This window comes from Garra rufa, chromosome 10 (genome assembly GCF_049309525.1).
Source record: "Garra rufa chromosome 10, GarRuf1.0, whole genome shotgun sequence".
NCBI classification, from domain to species: Eukaryota; Metazoa; Chordata; class Actinopteri; order Cypriniformes; family Cyprinidae; genus Garra; species Garra rufa.
The window spans coordinates 22184978-22203591 of NC_133370.1; the positions used below are offsets into that span (position 1 = coordinate 22184978).

Consider the following 18614-nt stretch of genomic DNA (forward strand, 5'->3'; position numbering starts at 1 on the left):
CTGCCTCTGTTTGATCTTTATTAGGATGCACACATGCTGGGCATAGAGAAAAACCTACATTTAATCTCCAGTATACTACAGCAGGTGATGATTGCATGCTGATATTGACAGCTTGCTTTTATTGATGCACAGACTATTGTGCATGTTCCTTCCTCTCTTTTCTGCATGTTTTCATCTGTTGTCCGACTCTGGGCTCATTATTTATTATATTTGACATATTTTACATTCTATTAGAGCACAACTAATTGTGATAATCAGCTAACTGACTTCTGTGCACTTGCAAATCCTCTCGTTATAACGTAGACACAGTGTAAATAAGTATGGAAGTCCATTTCTTCTACAAAAAAGTTTTCCATGTTAAACTTCTGACATACTGACATAATTATGATATAAAAAGCATGACTTAGTATGTCATAATTTTTACATTTCACGCTTTTTGTGTCATAATTATGAAATAAAAAGTTGACATACTAAGTCAATTGTGAGAAAAGAAGTTAAAACATGATAGTCTAAAATGAGATAGTATGTAAATTTCGATTCAATATTTAATTAACATATCTCACCTCTACGAGTGTAATATTGCGTTTATACAGTTTGACATCACAAGTGTGTAAATACATAAGGAACAACAACTGAGTGTCTTTAAAAACCCTTTTTTATGCAGAACTACTTCCTTTCACCACAGATTAAAATGTAAAGTTGACAGTTAAACAGCTGAGCCCAAGTCTCCAGTACTAATTTAAAAATGAATGTCACTTTAGAACTAAGTAACGAAGGAACGCTGAATTGCTTCATTGAAAGCTTATTGTATTACTTTATTAAAAGCAGTGTATTATCTGCATCTGATACAGCATTTATTCATTCTTCATTGTTTTATTCACAATAAAACATTAGTTTGAATATCCGCTGAGGAAAGCGTTATCTTTATTGTAGCATTAATATCCTTTCATCTTTTCCAGTGATAACGCTTTTCAGTCTGTTTGTTTGCTGCTTCAAGATGTTGTTGAAAATAAAAATAACTTCCATTTACAACAGCGGTTATTTTTCAATATAAACGTTTTTACTGTGGACTTATAAAAAACTATCTACAATGTAACAAAAATCACAATTACGAACACGCACCTTTTCTCAATACTAAATACTATTATTAAATACTACTATTATTTATGTAAATTATTATTTATTGAATAAGTAAGGGATAATGTACAGGCAGCCGGTAGTTATCGCAGAAATAAGCCCCGACAGTGTGATCAGGGGTCTTGTATCACACTGAAGGGGCTTATTTCGCGATAACTACAGGCTGCCTGTACATTATCCCGCTTATTACACGACTACTTGCCACATAAGGAAAAAAACTGGACATGAATATGAATTTGAAACCTTTTATTGGCATATTTGTTTTAAATTAAAATTTTTATCCTTCCGCGAAACGATATAGTACCACGTGACTAACATTCAAACTATGTACGTTAGTAAGACAATTTAAATAGATTAATGTCGAAATTTTCCATTGTTAATTGTGGTTGTCCAGTGTTTGTCACAAGATGGCGCCAAACGGTAATCTTTGTTGGCACGGAGGGATTTTAAACATACAAGTAGTACCGGCTATGCGTTATTACTTTGGAGCGGTGATTATTTGAAAAGAACGAACCTGCAAATGTCTCAACTGACCAATCAGAATCAAGCATTCCAAAGAGCCGTGTAATAATAATATTTAACAAACAACACCAACAGCCATCATAAAAGTTGCTAGGCAATTCAGTCAAAAGTACACAGGCAGCGCTCTGATATACAGCATTCAATTTACATAAACATGATGAGATTTTTGCCAAAATTATTTGCTCTGAAACAAATAATAGATTAATGAGACCAAAGACTGCCTGTAAGATTTACCCAAAACAAATTATATTGTATAATTAAATTCGAGAAGATCTGGTAAAGATAAGGCTGCTTTCATCGGGTTCATGAGCGGTGACGCCTTGGAGCTCACATCTCCAAAAAATGTTCAAATAGACATTATCTTTGTTAACAAACTGCATTTTTGAAGTGTAAACAAGTACATTTTCACCCAAAAACCCTTAAAACTACACAAAACAGTAATGTTTTTAAAATTAAAGTGGATTATAGAACTTCAATGACAGAACTTTAATTTTAAATAGAATTAAAAATCGGTAACCATGTATGAATTCATATTTGTCATTTTAACTGAACTTAGGTCTGGTGGTGGTGCTTAAAGGGATAGTTCACCCAAAAATGAAAATTTGATGTTTATCTGCTTACCCCCATGGCATCCAAGATATAGGTGACTTTGTTTCCTCAGAAAAATACAAACGAAGATTTTTAACGAAAACCGAAGCAGTCTGCCAGCCTTTACATGGACGTCGATGGGCACCAAACCTTTAAAAGTAAACAAAAACATGCACAGATAAATCCAAATTACACCCTGCGGCTCGTGACAATACATTGATGTCTTAAGACATGAAACGATCGTTTTTTTGCGAGAAACTGAACAGTATTTATATCATTTTTTACCTTTGATACACAGCCAGGTCGATCTGTCATGAGCACGAGTTTGGCATCAGTCACGTCACATGAGCACGCGCTCTGGCGTAGAATACGCAAACGCCGTAAGGGCAAATCAGTGAAAAGTCCCGGATGAGTTTGCGCAAGCAAACGTAATCTTTTAGCTTTAAATCGGTTTAAACAATCAGGAGACGAGCAAGTAGTTACCATTTTGAATAGCCGCTATACCCACAATCTCTGTGCTCTGTGTAAACAATGAGTGTCGTATTCATGCGACAGATCGCTTCCGGCGTTTGCGTATTCTACGCTAGAGCGCGTGCTCATGTGACGTGACTGATGCCAAACTCGTGCTCATGACAGATGGACGTGGCTGTGTATCAAAGGTAAAAAATGATATAAATACTGTTCAGTTTCTCACAAAAACCGATCGTTTCGTGTCTTAGGACATCAATGTATCGTCACGAGCTGCAGGGTGTAATTTGGATTTGTCTGTGTATGTTTTTGTTTACTTTTAAAGGTTTGGTGCCCATCCACACCCAGGTTAAGGCTGGCAGACTGCACCGGTTTTCATTAAAAATCTTCGTTTGTGTTTTTCTGAGGAAACAAAGTCACCTACATCTTGGATGCCCTGGGGGTAAGCAGATAAACATCAAATTTTCATTTTTGGGTGAACTATCCCTTTAAAGTATTATTGTCATTCAGTGTTTCGGTAAAAAAGTGGGAAAAAAACTAACAATAATACTATTAAGATAAAAATAATACGAATTCTACTACTAATAACAATATAAAATGCACTAAGGATTAATGAGCTCTGTTAATTTCCATTTCAGTGAATGTGGACAGTACAGTTACAGTACTTTTCTCTGCGTATTTTTCATAAATAGAAGTACTCAGCTGCATCACTGTGCAGCATCACCACAGAGGTGCTAAAAGTATTGAACGCCACTGAGGATCTGATTCACGGATCTATGGGAGATGGACGATGCCAGTCAGACCACAGTGGCGTCTCGATCATTCCCCCTGCCGAGGCCAGAAAACTGGATGAGCAGCTCGGCAAACTGGAGGAGAATGTATGGATTTTTTATGAGATGAGCATTTCTCATGCCAGTCACTGGCCATTTGTGAGCTGCTTCTCAGTTTATTCTGATTGATTTGACTGTGTGCAGGTGTATGTTGCGGCAGGTACAGTGTACGGGCTTGAGGCTGAACTGGGGGATCTGGAGGAGTGTGCACGCAGCATCAGTGGATCCACCACTGAAGGAGAGCTGGCTCATCTGGAGGACCAGGTGGCCTCTGCAGCAGCCCAGGTGCAGCAGTCTGAGCTCCAGGTGTGTTCGGCCTGGACGCTGTTCTCTCTCTCACTTTCTGAATCTCAGCAGCAGGATACAGCTACTCTTAAATGAATGAGCACTATGACAAATATCATTGTTTAATCAAACAATTTAAATCCTTTCGATAATTAAAATAAAGCTGAAATAAAATAAAATATAAATATTAGATCAAAAACTTTTTACAATAAAGTGTCATTTGTTAAAATTAATTAATGTATTAACTGAACTAAAAAAAATAACTGAAAAAAAGAGTGATAAAATGACTAACTAAAACTTAAATGTAAATTAGAACTAAATAGAAATAAAAAACGAACAATAATTAAAAAAGCACTTCAAATGACTAAATCTTAAACTGAAAGTATATCAAATATAAATAATAGATGAAAAACGTAAATGGACATTAGAAACAGACATTAGAAAGGTTTAAAAAGACTGAAAAAAAAAACAAGTTTAAGTACTAAAATTGCTAACTAAAACCAAAATATAAATGGTTGAATTAATTTAATTTAAATAAAGTTAACATGTTAAATAACCCTTTGATTAAATAAATTACAAAAGCATATAACAAAATTAGTCAACTTGAATTAAGATTTAAAACTCAAAATATAAATTAAAAACACTATATAAACAATATGTTTATTTTCTATATAGAGCTGTATTTACTGTACAGAACCAAACAGATTTTTAATGTTTAATGTTCTGCTCACCAAGTCTGCATTTGTTTGATCCAAAGTACAGCAAAAACAGTACCATTTGAAATATTTTTACTATTTAAAATAACTGCTTTCTATTTGAAAGTATTTTAAAATCTAATTTATTCTCATGGTTTCAAACTGAATTTTTAGCATCATTACTTCAGCCACATGATCCTATAGAAATATATTTTGAAAAATATTCGGATTTGCTGCTCAAAAAACATTTATTATTATTATAATGTTGAAAAGAGCGGAGTATAATTTTTTTCAGGTTTCTTTGATGAATAGAAAGTTCAGAAGAACAGCATTTATCTGAAATAGAATTTTTTTTGTAACATTATAAATGTCTTTATTATCATCTTTTGATCAATTTTAAGCAATTTTTAAAAGTTATAATTTCTAAAACTTCTTTCCCCCAAAACAAATAAATACAAATAAATAAATACTTAACTGGTTTAAATATTGATAATATTAATTATAATAATAATAATTTTTCTTGAACAGCAAATCAGCATATTAGAATGATTTCTAAAGGATCATGTGACACTGTAGACTGGAGTAAATGATGCTGAAAATTTTGATTTGATCTCTGGAATAAACTACATTTTTAAATATATTCAAATAGAAAACAGTTATTTTAAATAGTAACAATATTTTAAAATTTTACTGTTTTTGGTGTACTTTGGATCAAAAAATGCAGGCTTGCTGAGCAGAAGAGACTTCTTTAAAAAACATTAAAAATCTTGTAGTGTATACTATACATACTAAAGAGAAATATGCAAGCATACTAACCATGTTGTCCCAAAACTAGCAATAACATTTCACACAAGTCTTCCTGCAAAACCGTACTGTTCACAATAAGTAACAAAAAAATTAATATCTTCTTGCTTTGATCTGTGCTATTTATTCCAGGTTTTAGACATTTCCTCAAGAATTGCTGCTCTGAAAAATGCAGGACTTAATGTAACTCCACAGACCCAATTTACCAAGGTCAAGCCTACAAAAACCAAGGTGTTGTCTTCATATTTTATGTAATATTCATACACCTATTCCTACACACTTGTGAAAATTTGACTTATGTCTCAATGCTTGTTTTAGACCCAAACCATTGGCTCATCTCGAAAACTGAGGAGGCGACTGCCAGCACCTCCGAAACAAGGTAAGTGCTACTCAGAAATCCATACTGACTACTGACTTTTTTTTTAATGACATTACCTGTGTAACTACAGGAGAAATGCTGCAGAAATGAAACCCATCATCTTTATATGTGCTTTATTTAATTCTTTTGCAATACTCAAACGTCTAAAATAGTTCAAACAGTTCATCTGTTGCTGAAAATGATTTGAATCTTCCATTTTATCTGTAAATTTCAGATAAAGACGCATAAAGAGGATAGTGGGATGCATCAGCAAGAATCATCTCAAAGTTAAATGACTACAAACTTAAAAAGCCACTGATCACATGTGCCTTGAAGCTCATAGATAATATTTTATGGACTCAAGCTCTGGATGACAGATTCTAATAGACCAATATACTCTCATGCAGTGATGCCATTTTACACAAACAATTAACTCTTGGATAAGATTGCTTTATTACCTCTCTCCCCTTATAATGTAAAATAAATAAACTAAAATCATGTAAAATTATACAGCAATGTGGAGCTTTGTTTTGGCATTTTTAATCATTACTGTAAATCAAGCTCATCATTCAGTTAACCCTGTAATTTAAAAAATGTAATAGGAAGCATTGGGATAGTTCACCCAATAATGAAAATTCTGTCATTATTTATTCTCCCTCAATTTTAAAGAATGAGGGACATTGACTTCCGTAATATAAAAATAGAACATGTAAGGCATTTCTCAAAATTAAATTATCCTTTTACACACTTTCATACTGGCCGTATATAGATATATAGACTACCAGTTTTAAATGTTTTTTAAAGAAGTCTCTTCTGCTCACCAAGCCTGCATTTATTGATCCAAAGTACAGCAAAAACAGTAACATTTTGAAATAGTTTTACTATTTAAAGCAAATGTTTTCTATTTGAATATATATGAAAATTTAATTTATTCCTGTGATCAAAGCTGATTTTAAAACATAATTATTCCAGTCTTCATTGTCCCATGATCCTTCAGAAATGCTCATACATCATTATTTGTATTACTATGTTGAAAACAAAGTAGATTTTTTTTTTTCAGTTTTCTTTGATTAAAAAAAAGTTCAGAAGAACAGCATTTATCTTATATGGAAAAGTTTTGTAAAATTATAAATGTCTTTATCATTTCTTTTGATCAATTTAAAGCATCCTTGCTAAATAAAAGTATTAAAGGTCCCATATTGTCAAAATCGAATATAACTGAGGTCTAGGGGCTATGTAACTACCATATGAGTTTCAAAACAGTCAGTCCACAGTAAACTGCACACAGCCTGCTTAAAGAAGCTGTTCATTTTCACGAGCCACTGTGACTTCCGCAAAGATGTGACGTCCGATCTACTCAGTCACCGCCTTCAGTCACCACCCCAGCACCAACCACCGTCCCACCCTCCTTTTGTCAAACCCAGACAACATCGTGTCCTTAACATTGCTAAGCAACAACAACACGGAAACTAATCTAGAAAACCCTGTTCAGTCGATAGATGTCGAAACTACATCATTGCACAGGCTTCAGAACAACGTGAACATAAGAGACCAGAGGCACGTAAACTTCAGCCTCTTTCACACAGCGTTTCCGGTAAATACACGGATAATGTGTCCCATGATTTGTTCCGGAGTTGTTTGATTTGGTTCATTCACAGTTGTTTTCCGGAATCTGTGCGTGCTTTACACACAACCCATAAAGACATGTGACGTATGGATGTGAGATGTAATGCGACGCGTACGTTTCACTAAACTGAAACTAACCTGAACAAACTGTGCTTCAGCGCTGATAGTGCGGAGCTGGCTCTGTCTGATCGCTGCTTCATTCCACTTTGCACGTATTTTTTCGTTGTGAAGAGTCGCATGATAACGTGCATCATCACTACAACACTGCCTTTATGGTTCTGGCTTTTGTTCACACAGCGCTCGTTCCCGTAATTTTCCAGAATCAGCGCGCATTGTGAAAGGGGCTTTACTGAAGCAACAGTTATGTAGCTTACTACATTCGGTGTTTGAAAAAAGAAAAAAACATTAATGATCATTCTGAAATATCCTGTTGAGTATCAGCAGGCTAGGCTCTCTCTATGGCTCTGGGTTCGGCTAAAGCATACATGACCGTAGTTAACTGTGGTTGGCCTGGCTGTGCGTCACTCAGAAAACAACAGGCCAATCAGAAGAGAGGCTCATGAATATTAATTAGATGGGCCAAAATTGACCTGTTTTTGACAGAGCTCCTAAAAAAGGAGCTGTAAAAATATATTGAGATGGATTTCAGCACTTATACCGCAAATATATATTCTTAAGGACATCAACAACTAAAATAAACCTCCAGAAATGTGTACAATATGGGACCTTTAATTTCTATAATTTCTTTCCAAAAAAAAAAAAAAAAAGCATACTCCAAGCTTTTGAATGGTATAAAGTACAATGTTACAAAAGCTTTGTATTTTAAATAAATGCTGATTTTTGGATCCTGTTATTTAGAATCCTGAATGAAAGAATGTCCAAAGAATGTACTCAACTGTTTTAAATATTGATAACAGTATAAAAAAATGTTTCTTGAACAACAAATCATTTTACATAAATACAAATACATTTTAAAATATATTCAAATACCAAACAATTATTTTTAATAGTAAAATATTTCAAAGTTGTACTGTTTTGCTGTGCTTTGGACAACATAAATGCAGGTTTGGTGATCATAAAACTTTTTTTTTTAAAAACATTAAAAATCTTACTGTTCAAAAACCTTTGACTGGTAGTGTATATATAAAATAATTTGAACGCCAGACCAAATATTTCCTAGATTAATCTTTCTGACTATGATTTATCTGTCAAATTTAGAGTAGATTATTCTAGCAATGTGTCAGCTAAATGAATCACAATCATGCAGAACTTTATACATGCTAATAATATACATTTTATGGTGTTAGATCTGATAATAGAAATTAAAAAACATATTGTAAAGACACTGATTTACAGTATTGTAAATGTGTAAATTATGTATTTTTGGTTTGATTATATTTCAATTATAGTACATTTTTGTACACAGATTTTTGTTGTTGTTGTTGTTGAATTGAGTTCTGATTTCATAACCTGAACAATTTATGGTATTCATTTACTGAAATCATCAACAAATCTCCATGAATTTGGATTTGTTGTGATCAGTTACACTGGAGTATAAAGGAATTACTTATATTGCAGAAATATATCTTTCAGGCTTCCCTGTTTTACACAGGAATTTCTGTGAGGTGTTTGCAATACATATTAAAATAAATTAAATAAAAGCTCAGATTTCAAGGTTTTCCCTGAGCACTGCAATTCCACTTGCGTCACTGGGTTGGAAAAAACAATTATGTGTCCACATTGTTTACATTTCACTTAGGTGCAATAGATTACTCACATGTAGTACTCGTTATGAGGTCAAACAAATAGCACATTTATCCCAGCATCCAGTGCAACTTCCTCTCAAAAACAGAGGAAATAATTCATACAGCACTGAATTCAGGTTAGCGGCGTTCCATGATAATGAAACGTTCTCTTTGGTCAGGCACAATAAATCCGTCCCTCTGGTCCGTCAGAAACAGGCTCTCTCTCCTGTCTGACACAAGAAAACTGTCTCTAGGGTCCATCACGATGAATCCTTCTTTATCCTGTCCCATGGCCTCTACCTCCGCATATGACGGGTGTCCTGAACCCCGTCGGAATTTCATTGCAGGCCAGTGTGTCGGTCGTCTCTAGATATAAAGAATAAAATGACAGCATTTTCAGAGCACCTACAAAAAAAATCAATCTAATATGTGATGCTGGGCCACAAAACCAATTTTTTCTGAGACTGAGATTTATATATCATATAAATAAGCTTTTCATTAATGTACGGTTTAAGATAGGACAATATTTGAAAAGCTGGAATTTGATGGTGCAAAAAAAATCTAAATACTGAGAAAATCACCTTTGAAATTGTCCAAAATGAAGTTTGTAGCAATACATATTATTAATCAGAAATTAACTTTTGATATGTTTATGGTAGGAAATTTACTAAATATCTTCATGGAACATAATCTTTACTTAATATCCTAATGATTTTTGGAGTAAAAAAAACATTTATAATTTTGACCCATACAATGTATTTTTGGCTATTGCAACAAATATACCCGTGCTACTTACGACTGGTTTGATGAATTGCTACTCAAGAAACTAAAAAGAGAAATCAACCCAAAAATGACAATTCTGTCAATAATTAATCACCCTCGTGTGTTGCCAAACACGTAAAACCTCATCTTCGGAACAAAAATTAAGATATTTTTTTTTTTAAATCTGAGAGCTTTCTGACCTTGCATAGACAGCAACACAACTACCACGTTTAAGACCGAGAAAGGTAGTAAAAACATTGTTAAAATAGTTGCATACATCATGGTACATCATGGTGAATGTTTGTCAAAGACTGACACGGAAGAGAAATATTTTTAGCTTCATGAAATTACAGTTGAACCACTGATGTCACATGGACTGTTTTATCGATGTCGAATATGAACAAGGGTCTTACGGGTTTGGAATGACAGATTTTTCATTTTTGAGTTAACTATCCCTTTAAGATTTAAAAATGAAAATCTTACCAACAAACATTTTAATGATAGTGTATATTTTTTGTGCTAAAACGTTTTTTTTTTTTTGTAGTTGTGTAAAGCTAACCTCTATAAAGAAGAGACTGGCGCTGGAGGTGGGATGATAGTACATGTATATGGTAGCAAACACAGCGACCATCATGAGGACCATGGTGATGAGGATGCCAATGAGCAGACCAGTCTGCATCTGCTCCTCTGTTTGCTTCTCTATAATGTCCATCTGAGAGTCTTAAAGAGAACAGAAGTAAGAAACAATTATAACCAGATTTTTACATTTTCCAAAAGAAATTTGAATAGCACTTGCCCAAATTCCACAATGTCAGGGGATCCTGGGCTTTTCTACATGGTTATTATGAGATTTGGGTTACTAGGGCAAAAACGTAATCGAAATTTTGTCATATTTTAACTTCCCTCATGTCATTCCAAACCGGTATGATTTTCTTTACTCTGTGGAACATAAAAGGTATTTTGAAAAAGTTGGAAGTAAATGGGCGCCAAAACAGTTTGTTTACCTTTTCTCAAAATATAAAAATATATGTTCTACAGATAAAAGACAGTCCAATTGGAAAAAACATGAGGGTGAGTAAATGATTTTGAACAGAATTTGACAGAATTTTTATCTTAAAGTAACATGCACAACAGAAACCAAAAGTTTTCAATGTTAAACAGTGCAACAGCTACAAAAACTGAAAGTTTGTTCTGCAGATAAAAGGTCAGATTTGGATTATGGATTAAGTGTCATGTTGAAAAAGGTTATGGCCTAAGGACAAAAGCTGTGCAGGTGTCGATTTTATCTTGGTTTGGGGGGCTCTTATAATTGGTCTCAAATGGAGACCTCATTTGCAAGCAAGACACGTAATAAAAAAAGAAAAAATATCCTCTCAATGATCTGCAGGACATAATGTAATAAGATTGATACATACCAGCAGTGAGGATGCTGGTAGGAGGGTTTCTTATGAATAAGGGTGTGCTGGTGAGTTTGGTGGTGATTGAGAAGGCTGATGTGGGTGATGTGGTTGTAGTTATAGATACTGAAGTCACTCCTGTCTGCACCGCCGGAGTGCTGCTTCTAACGACAGGCTGCTTTCTGTCACAGCTCTGGCTCTTCATCTTAAAATACAACTACATTGATTTAGGGAAAGTATGGGAGATGGCGGAACAGAAAAACAAGTCAAGATGATGAAAGCAGAGGATATACTGTATCTATTCACCTCAATTAAGCACCCACTGTCAACCCAGTCCTGACGATACTGGTCAAAACCACTGGAACATCTGCAAGAGTAAAACAATATTTGAAGCCGTTGAGTCCTGCTTTATCAGTACACTTAAAGTTAAAGGGATAGTTCAGCCAAAAATGAAAATTCTGTCATTAATTACTAATATTAATATTTTTGATGAAATCCAAGAGCTTTCTAACCCTGCATAGACAGCAATGCAACTAAAACATTCAAAGCCCAGAAAGGGTAACACGTCAAGGTACACATGGTGAAGACTATAATGGAAGGGAAGAAATTATTGAATAAAGCTTCATAGTATTATGGTTGAACCACTGATGTCACATAGACTATTGTAACGATGTCCTTACTACCTTTCTAGTTCTTCGAATGTGTCTGTTGTGTTGCAGTCTGTATCAAAAATATCTTCATTTGTGTTCAGAAGATGAATGAAGGTCTCATGGGTTTGGAACAACATGATGGTGAGTATTTAATGACAGAATTCACATGAAAACACAAGTGAATCAAGTGTATACCTCTGTAGGCGACTGCACCAGCTACAGTTGAAGCCGATCTGAGCTGTAACACACGTTTCACAGCTGGAGAACTGAAGGCAGGCTGACAGCAGGAGGAGCAAGATTTTAACAGATATGTGTCAAAGATGTGCGTACTTGTTCTCACAAAAAGTGATTAAATATACTCAAGTCCAAATGTGGAAAAGTTACAGATGGTTTTAAACACAAAGTACCCAAAGTACTAGAGAGCTTTTTGAAACATATTACATCTAAGCTATATTTAGTTCTCTACCAGTTTGCACTCACTTGGTAGAGGAAGCATCTCAACAGCAGTGACGTTTGCGATCTTGGATTTTAAAAGCTCTACCCGATGATATTCATATATTGTTCTCCTCCTAACATCTGTCAACAACAAAAAAAAAATCTAATAAAATTGTGAGAACTATAACTATTAAAGCTAAACTGAAACTAAAATAAAGATAAGTAGAAATATTGAGAAAAAAAATTACAAGCATATAATAAACTAAAATTAAAATGAAACCTGAAAATGTCAAAGTAAGAGCTTATTCAATATATTAATAAATACTGTAATAGAGTATAAATAATACTAAAATACCACTGGTAAAGTCAGAATTAATAAAAAAGAGAGAAGTTTTTTTTCCAATCTCATGACGAAAATGTACCTGTGGGAACTTTTCGCAAGACGCAAAATATGTACCACCATGTACATGTCACGCTAAAAGAGTGTTGCAATTGGAAGCATGCCATTTTAGCTTGTTGTTCGATCTCTCATCTTCCAGATCTTTCATCGTAAGTCATGTTTTTCACAGAATTCGTACCCAAGGATTCCTCATCCTAAATCCAATTCCATGGAGCTGTAATCTTAACTGTGTATGAAAACGATTACAAGTGCTTTCTGTTTTACCCCCTGTAGTGTTCATATTCAATTCAATTCAATTCATATTGCTTTATTGGCATGACATACATGGATACATATTGCCAAAGCATTGTATACAGCAAAATAATCAAAAACAAAAATACATATAATATACATCCATAATAAAAAAGAAACGAAAAACAGAATACATCCATATATATATTTATATAAACATTAATGGTTCTACTAATGCAGATGTGTTCACTCTTTACTTCTTAGTTTGTGACATTTGTAAATATGTTTTGCTACCAAAGAGGAAGTAGGTCCTTCACCAAGTAGTATTTTTGGTTTTCATGGAGTGACTGGAACTCAGGAATAATCTGCTGTATTTGACTGTACAGTGAGTCTCTTAGGGATGTGTATTTGTCACAGTGGAGGAGAAAGTGTTCCTCTGTCTCAACTGCTCCTGATCTACATTCATTACAGATTCGCTCTTCTTTAGGTAACCACGTCTTTTTATGTCGTCCTCTTTCTATGGCTAGCTGGTGGTCACTCAGTCTGTATTTCGTCAGTAAATGTCTGTGTTATATTCCTGACTGAGACCAGATACACAGCTAGACTGTACTCTCTGTTGAGTTTCAGATAACATTGGAGACGACTTTGGTCTTTGGTCTGTTCTTTCCAATGTTGTATGTATGTCTCCTTTTCTTCATTTAGAATTTCTTTTATTCTTCCATGTTTCTCAAGTTTGCTGATATTGAGTGCTTTGTTAGTCAGATTGGACACCATTACACAAAGACGACTTTTTTGAGCACACATTTTTTGTGATTTTAGTGCTTTAAAATGAAGAGATTCTTCAGAACTAGAGTTTAAGTGGATCCAAAACTTTAGAACTCTTTTTTTAATGATTAGATTTAGGGGAAGACGGCCTAGCTCAGCTCTGCAGGCGTTATTAGGTGTGTTTCTGTGGACATGAAGGATATTTCTGCTGTTTTTATTGCCACGTTGAAATTTCCTGTGGCAGTTACTAGACCAAGATAGCTATATTGTAAAACATGTTGTAGTGTGGTGTTGTTTAAAGTAAATATATGTTTATGTTCTAGATTTCTGTTTTTTTCTGAAATATCATAATCTTAGTTTTTTGGATGTTGACTTCTAAGGTCCAGTCATGGCAGAATTTAGTTAAAATGTCAAGGTTGTTCTGGAGACCTTCAGGTGTTTTAGATAAAATTAGCAAGTCATCTGCATATAGTAAATATTTGACTTCTGTGTCAAATAATTGTAGTCCAGGGCTGTTTGATTGGTCCAGTAGATCTGCCAGTTCATTGATATATATGTTAAATAAAGTCGGGCTGAGGCAGCAGCCCTGTCTTACTCCTCGCTGTTGAGAAAAATAATCAGTCCTTTGCTGTCCAATTTTTACTGCACATTTATTTTGGTTATACATGTTTTTAATTAAGTCATATATTTTACCCCCTATGCCACTTTGAAAAAAAATATCTGTTGGAAACTGCAGTGATATGTACTTACTGGTACATTCCCACAGGTACGTTTTTGTCAGGAGATCAGGTAGTTTCTAGAAGAGTTACTTACTGGGAAGCTGTTCGATCTTGTGAAGAACCACAAATGCATCTGAGAGCCCCACTTTCACAGGATGATTCACTGAGTTGATTTTGCTTATGTCAATGGGAACCTAAAAGAACATGAAAGTCTACAATCAAACCGTCTATTTCAATAGGGTGATAACAGATGAAACCAAAAAGTATCTAAAAAACAACCTCTTTATAAGCAAAGGTGATTTTGCCATCCTTGTACAAAGCTGCCTGGAAGGTAAAACTGCCGAGATGAGACGCATCCTGGAGATACACACGGTCCCACTGCACAACAACAGCTGTGCCTAACATAAAGCATATTGATAATACAGCCATTCAAACAAAACACAACAATGCAAATGCATCAGGATTGGTTTAAATTTTAGTCCATCTCATGATTTTACCATTATCACAGTAAATGACTGTGGAATTCTGTGAGATGCTGAGATCAAAATTTGCCATGAGAGGAGCGATGTACTGAGTAGCAGTCAGCATTTTGTGGATAACGTCTCCGGTGTAGATGAAACCTGAATATAAATTGAATAAATATAAAATATACACTGCATCAGGGATGCATACATTGATCAAAAGTGACAGTTAAGAAATGTATAATGTTACACAAGATTTCTATTTGAAATAATGCTTAAAAAGTTTAAATATATCACTCACCCCCTGTAGCTACATGTATTTCCCTTAACGAATGTCCGTAGAAAGGAAAATCGAAGGATAGATTCACTCTCTGTAAGTCAAAGAAAACCCTACTAAATGATGTGCACAAAAATGAGCAGCAATTACAAAATTTGATGAATTGATCATACCAAAGTTTGTCGATGTGTGTTGGAGAGAATTTCATGAACTCTTCCCATGTCCATTTGCTTAATATTTACCCACAGATCCTTGTCTGGACTATTTGTGGGCCCGTAGAATTTGGATGTGTAGTAAATATGATCCATATCTCTCTGATGAACAAACATATTTCAGATGCAAATATGAGAAGGTAAACTGCCGTTCAAAAGTTTTTTTTGATGAAAAGATTTTTAATGTTTCTTAAAATAAGAAGCCTCTTATGCTCATCAACGTTGCATTTATTTGATCAAAAATACATAAAACGTAATATTGTGAAATGTTTTTGCGATTTAAAATAACAGTTTTCTATTTTAATATACTTTAAAATATAATTTAATTCAAATTTTTTTATCAGCATCATTACTCTAGTCTTCAGTGTCACACAGTCCTTACAGTCTTTACGATCACTTTTTTTTTTTTATCATTTTAACCCATCCCTGCTGAATAAAAATATTAATTTCTTTCAAAAGATAGAAAGAAAAATATTTACTGACCTCAAACTTTAAATAATCTTCAATAAAACAAATAATTCTGAAAAAAGTATCTCAGATGCCAAATAAATAAAATTTAATAAATAAATAAGCAGCACAGCTGTTTCCAACATTGAAAATAAATCAGCATATTAGAATGATTTCAGAAGAATCATGACCCTTAAGAAATCTTCAGTCTTCTGTGTCACATGACTCTTCAGAAATCATAATGATGCTGAAAATTCAGCTTTGCATGACAGGGATAAATTTACTGTTTTTTCTGTATTTTTGATCAAATATATGCAGCCTTGAAGAGCAGAAAAGTCTTCTTTAAAAACATTACAAATCTTTTGAATGGCACTGTAATGTATATGTGACCACAAAACCAGTCATAAGGATTAATTTTTTAATTGAGATTTATGTGAAAGCTTAAGAAATAAGCTTTCCATCTATGTATGGTTTGTTAGAACAATATTTGGCCAAGATACAACTTTTTGAAAATCTGGAATCTGAGAGTGCAAAAAAAAAAATCTAAATAAATCACCTTTAAAATTGTCCAAATGAAGTTCTTAGCAATGAATATTACTAATCAAAAATTAAGTTTTTATATATTTATGGTAGGAAATTTACAAAATATATTATTGGAACGTGATCTTTACTTAATATCCTCATGATTTTTGGCATGAAAGAAAAATTGCTAATTGTGACCCATACAATGTATTGTTGGCTATTGCTACAAATATACCCATGCTACTTACGACTGGTTTTAGGGTCACATATTCACAGACAATACATTCCTAGAAGTTTACCTTAATAGATAATTTATCATGACTCTCATTTGTCACAATTACTGGAAAGCGCTCTGAATCCAATCTGCTGTGCTCTTCGTAATGCTCCAGATCCTGGTTCTCCCGGATCTTGTCCACTGGTTTGGATGAGAGTGTCCATCTTCTCCATCTTTTATTGTAAAGCTTGAGGTTCACACCAGAACTCTCTTCCTTGGAAAGCTTTTCAAAGGTAAAGCAGGACACCCCTGATGAATAAAGATTAATCAAACAATATTATACGCTGCATTGCCTGTTGCTATACAAACAGCAGTCACTGAATGATTGAGAACTGAAAAATGTAACACTGACAATGATTTTCAGCAGCTGTGCAACTGGCTGAAAATGACCTTTTATGCAAATAAACAGTTCTTCTCACATCCTGCAGTGACAAGTGTGTGTCCAAAGTCCTTCTTTCACAGCAGAGGGTGAAACATGCTCAGAATTCCTCATGGTGCTGGATGGAGGAGTGTGAGGGCAGGGCAGTGTTTTGACAGGGGTAACGCAGAGTTTCTGTTTGCTCAGTTTTTTTCCTGTGTCCTTCTCATTTGAATTCTGCCAATGTTACTTCTATACTGTGTATGTAGGTTTCTCCAGAGTAATCTGCTATTAATGTCAGAATATCCTTCAATAAATGCTCTAGAACTTGCACCTCACACACAACGGACTGCTCTTTTCCTGTCTGGCATTGTAACTATGTGAAATGTCCTCAGGTCTATCACATTTATTTTCAACATGCTGACAAAGACCGCAGGGTACAGTGAGCGTACATGAGCCAAAAAATCTTCTGCATGGGTAGCTACTTGATGAGTAAAAAAAAAAAAAACTAAAACTATTAATATTCATTACAGTTACACTAGTAAGCAGCTGCGTCTTCATGACAAAGCCAAACATTAATCTTTCTGTTTTAATTAATAATAATAGGTGCCAATGCCTCTTAGATGATTTGTGACCCTGGTCCACAAAAGCAGTCTTAAGTTGCAGAGGTATATTTGTAGCAATAGCCAAAAATACATTGTATGGGTCAAAATTATTTTTCTTTTATGCCAAAAAACGTTAGGATATTAAGTAAAGATCTTGTTCTATTTAGATATTTTGTAAATTTTCTACCGTAAATATATCAAAACTTTTTGATTAGTAACACGCAATCATTTGGAAAACTTTAAAGGCGATTTTCTTAATAATTTGATTTTCTTTGCACCATTGGATTACAGATTTTAAAATGGTTGTATCTCGGGCCAAATATTGTCCTATCCTAACACACCATACATCAATGGTTGTGTGGTTCAGGGTCATATTTATAGGCCAATGACTCGGTATTTTTGTCTGGATCCTATAAATAAAAATCCAATTTCAACTTCATTCATACACTTGAACGCATACGAAATGCTTTATAATTATTTATTTTTGTACTGCAAAAAATATAGGTGGTCTATATGAATACAGTTATGAATACAAAGTATGGAACATTTAAATCCATTTAATTTAAAATAACATTTACAGTCAACATATTTTTTTTCTGTATAAAAGCCAAACTATAAAATAAAAATAGTACGCAATCAACAATTAACAATAAAAAAAGTAATGTTAGGACTGAACGGTATTAAACGCAAAATAATAAAGTCAAAGTGAAAATGTAACATGAGCAGTTTACAGTATTAGGAGTTATTATTTTACCTCAGTTTGCTCGTAGTGAGAAAATTCAGAAATTATGAAAGTAAATAACGTAAGGTAACTCTCATTGCGTATTTAGACGACTAAACGAAAACATGCCAAAAAAATTAACGACTTACCGCTGTATGGCAATTCCTGTAAGGTAAATTTAATTTGAATAACTGCAAAAATTCCTAAGAAAACATGTGGTTTTGCCCGCAGTGCCATAACCAACTATGTTTAATGTCTTCTTTGTACATTAAAATGAAGGGAGAAGCCAAACGAGTTGTTGAACTGCACGCGACAGAGGC

The 18614-nt window shown here is 34.1% G+C and overlaps 2 protein-coding genes across 3 annotated transcripts in view; one reads left to right on the top strand and one right to left on the bottom strand.

Moving 5' to 3' along the window:
* Positions 1-7176, top strand: part of myripa (myosin VIIA and Rab interacting protein a) — a 39769-nt gene extending 32593 nt beyond the window's left edge. The window contains exons 12-17 of one of the 2 annotated variants that reach the window (XM_073848968.1): positions 25-84; positions 3408-3593; positions 3690-3851; positions 5462-5560; positions 5648-5708; positions 5923-7176. In XM_073848968.1, coding sequence (XP_073705069.1) covers positions 25-84; positions 3408-3593; positions 3690-3851; positions 5462-5560; positions 5648-5708; positions 5923-5936 — 582 coding nt within the window. In that variant the 3' untranslated portion in view covers positions 5937-7176. The remainder of the gene's footprint in view (positions 1-24; positions 85-3407; positions 3594-3689; positions 3852-5461; positions 5561-5647; positions 5709-5922) is intronic. The other variant, XM_073848969.1, reaches the window with a different exon arrangement.
* Positions 7177-9196: 2020 nt separating this feature from the next.
* plxdc2a (plexin domain containing 2a) lies at positions 9197-18531 on the bottom strand. Its single transcript, XM_073849339.1, has 13 exons — positions 18444-18531; positions 16636-16859; positions 15329-15469; positions 15180-15249; positions 14915-15037; positions 14697-14815; positions 14512-14611; positions 12348-12443; positions 12063-12144; positions 11524-11584; positions 11236-11422; positions 10380-10540; positions 9197-9424 (listed from the first exon to the last, which is right to left on the bottom strand). The coding sequence occupies exons 1-13, from the start codon at positions 18529-18531 to the stop codon at positions 9197-9199; spliced, it is 1680 nt and encodes a 559-aa protein (XP_073705440.1).
* Positions 18532-18614: the final 83 nt, after the last annotated feature.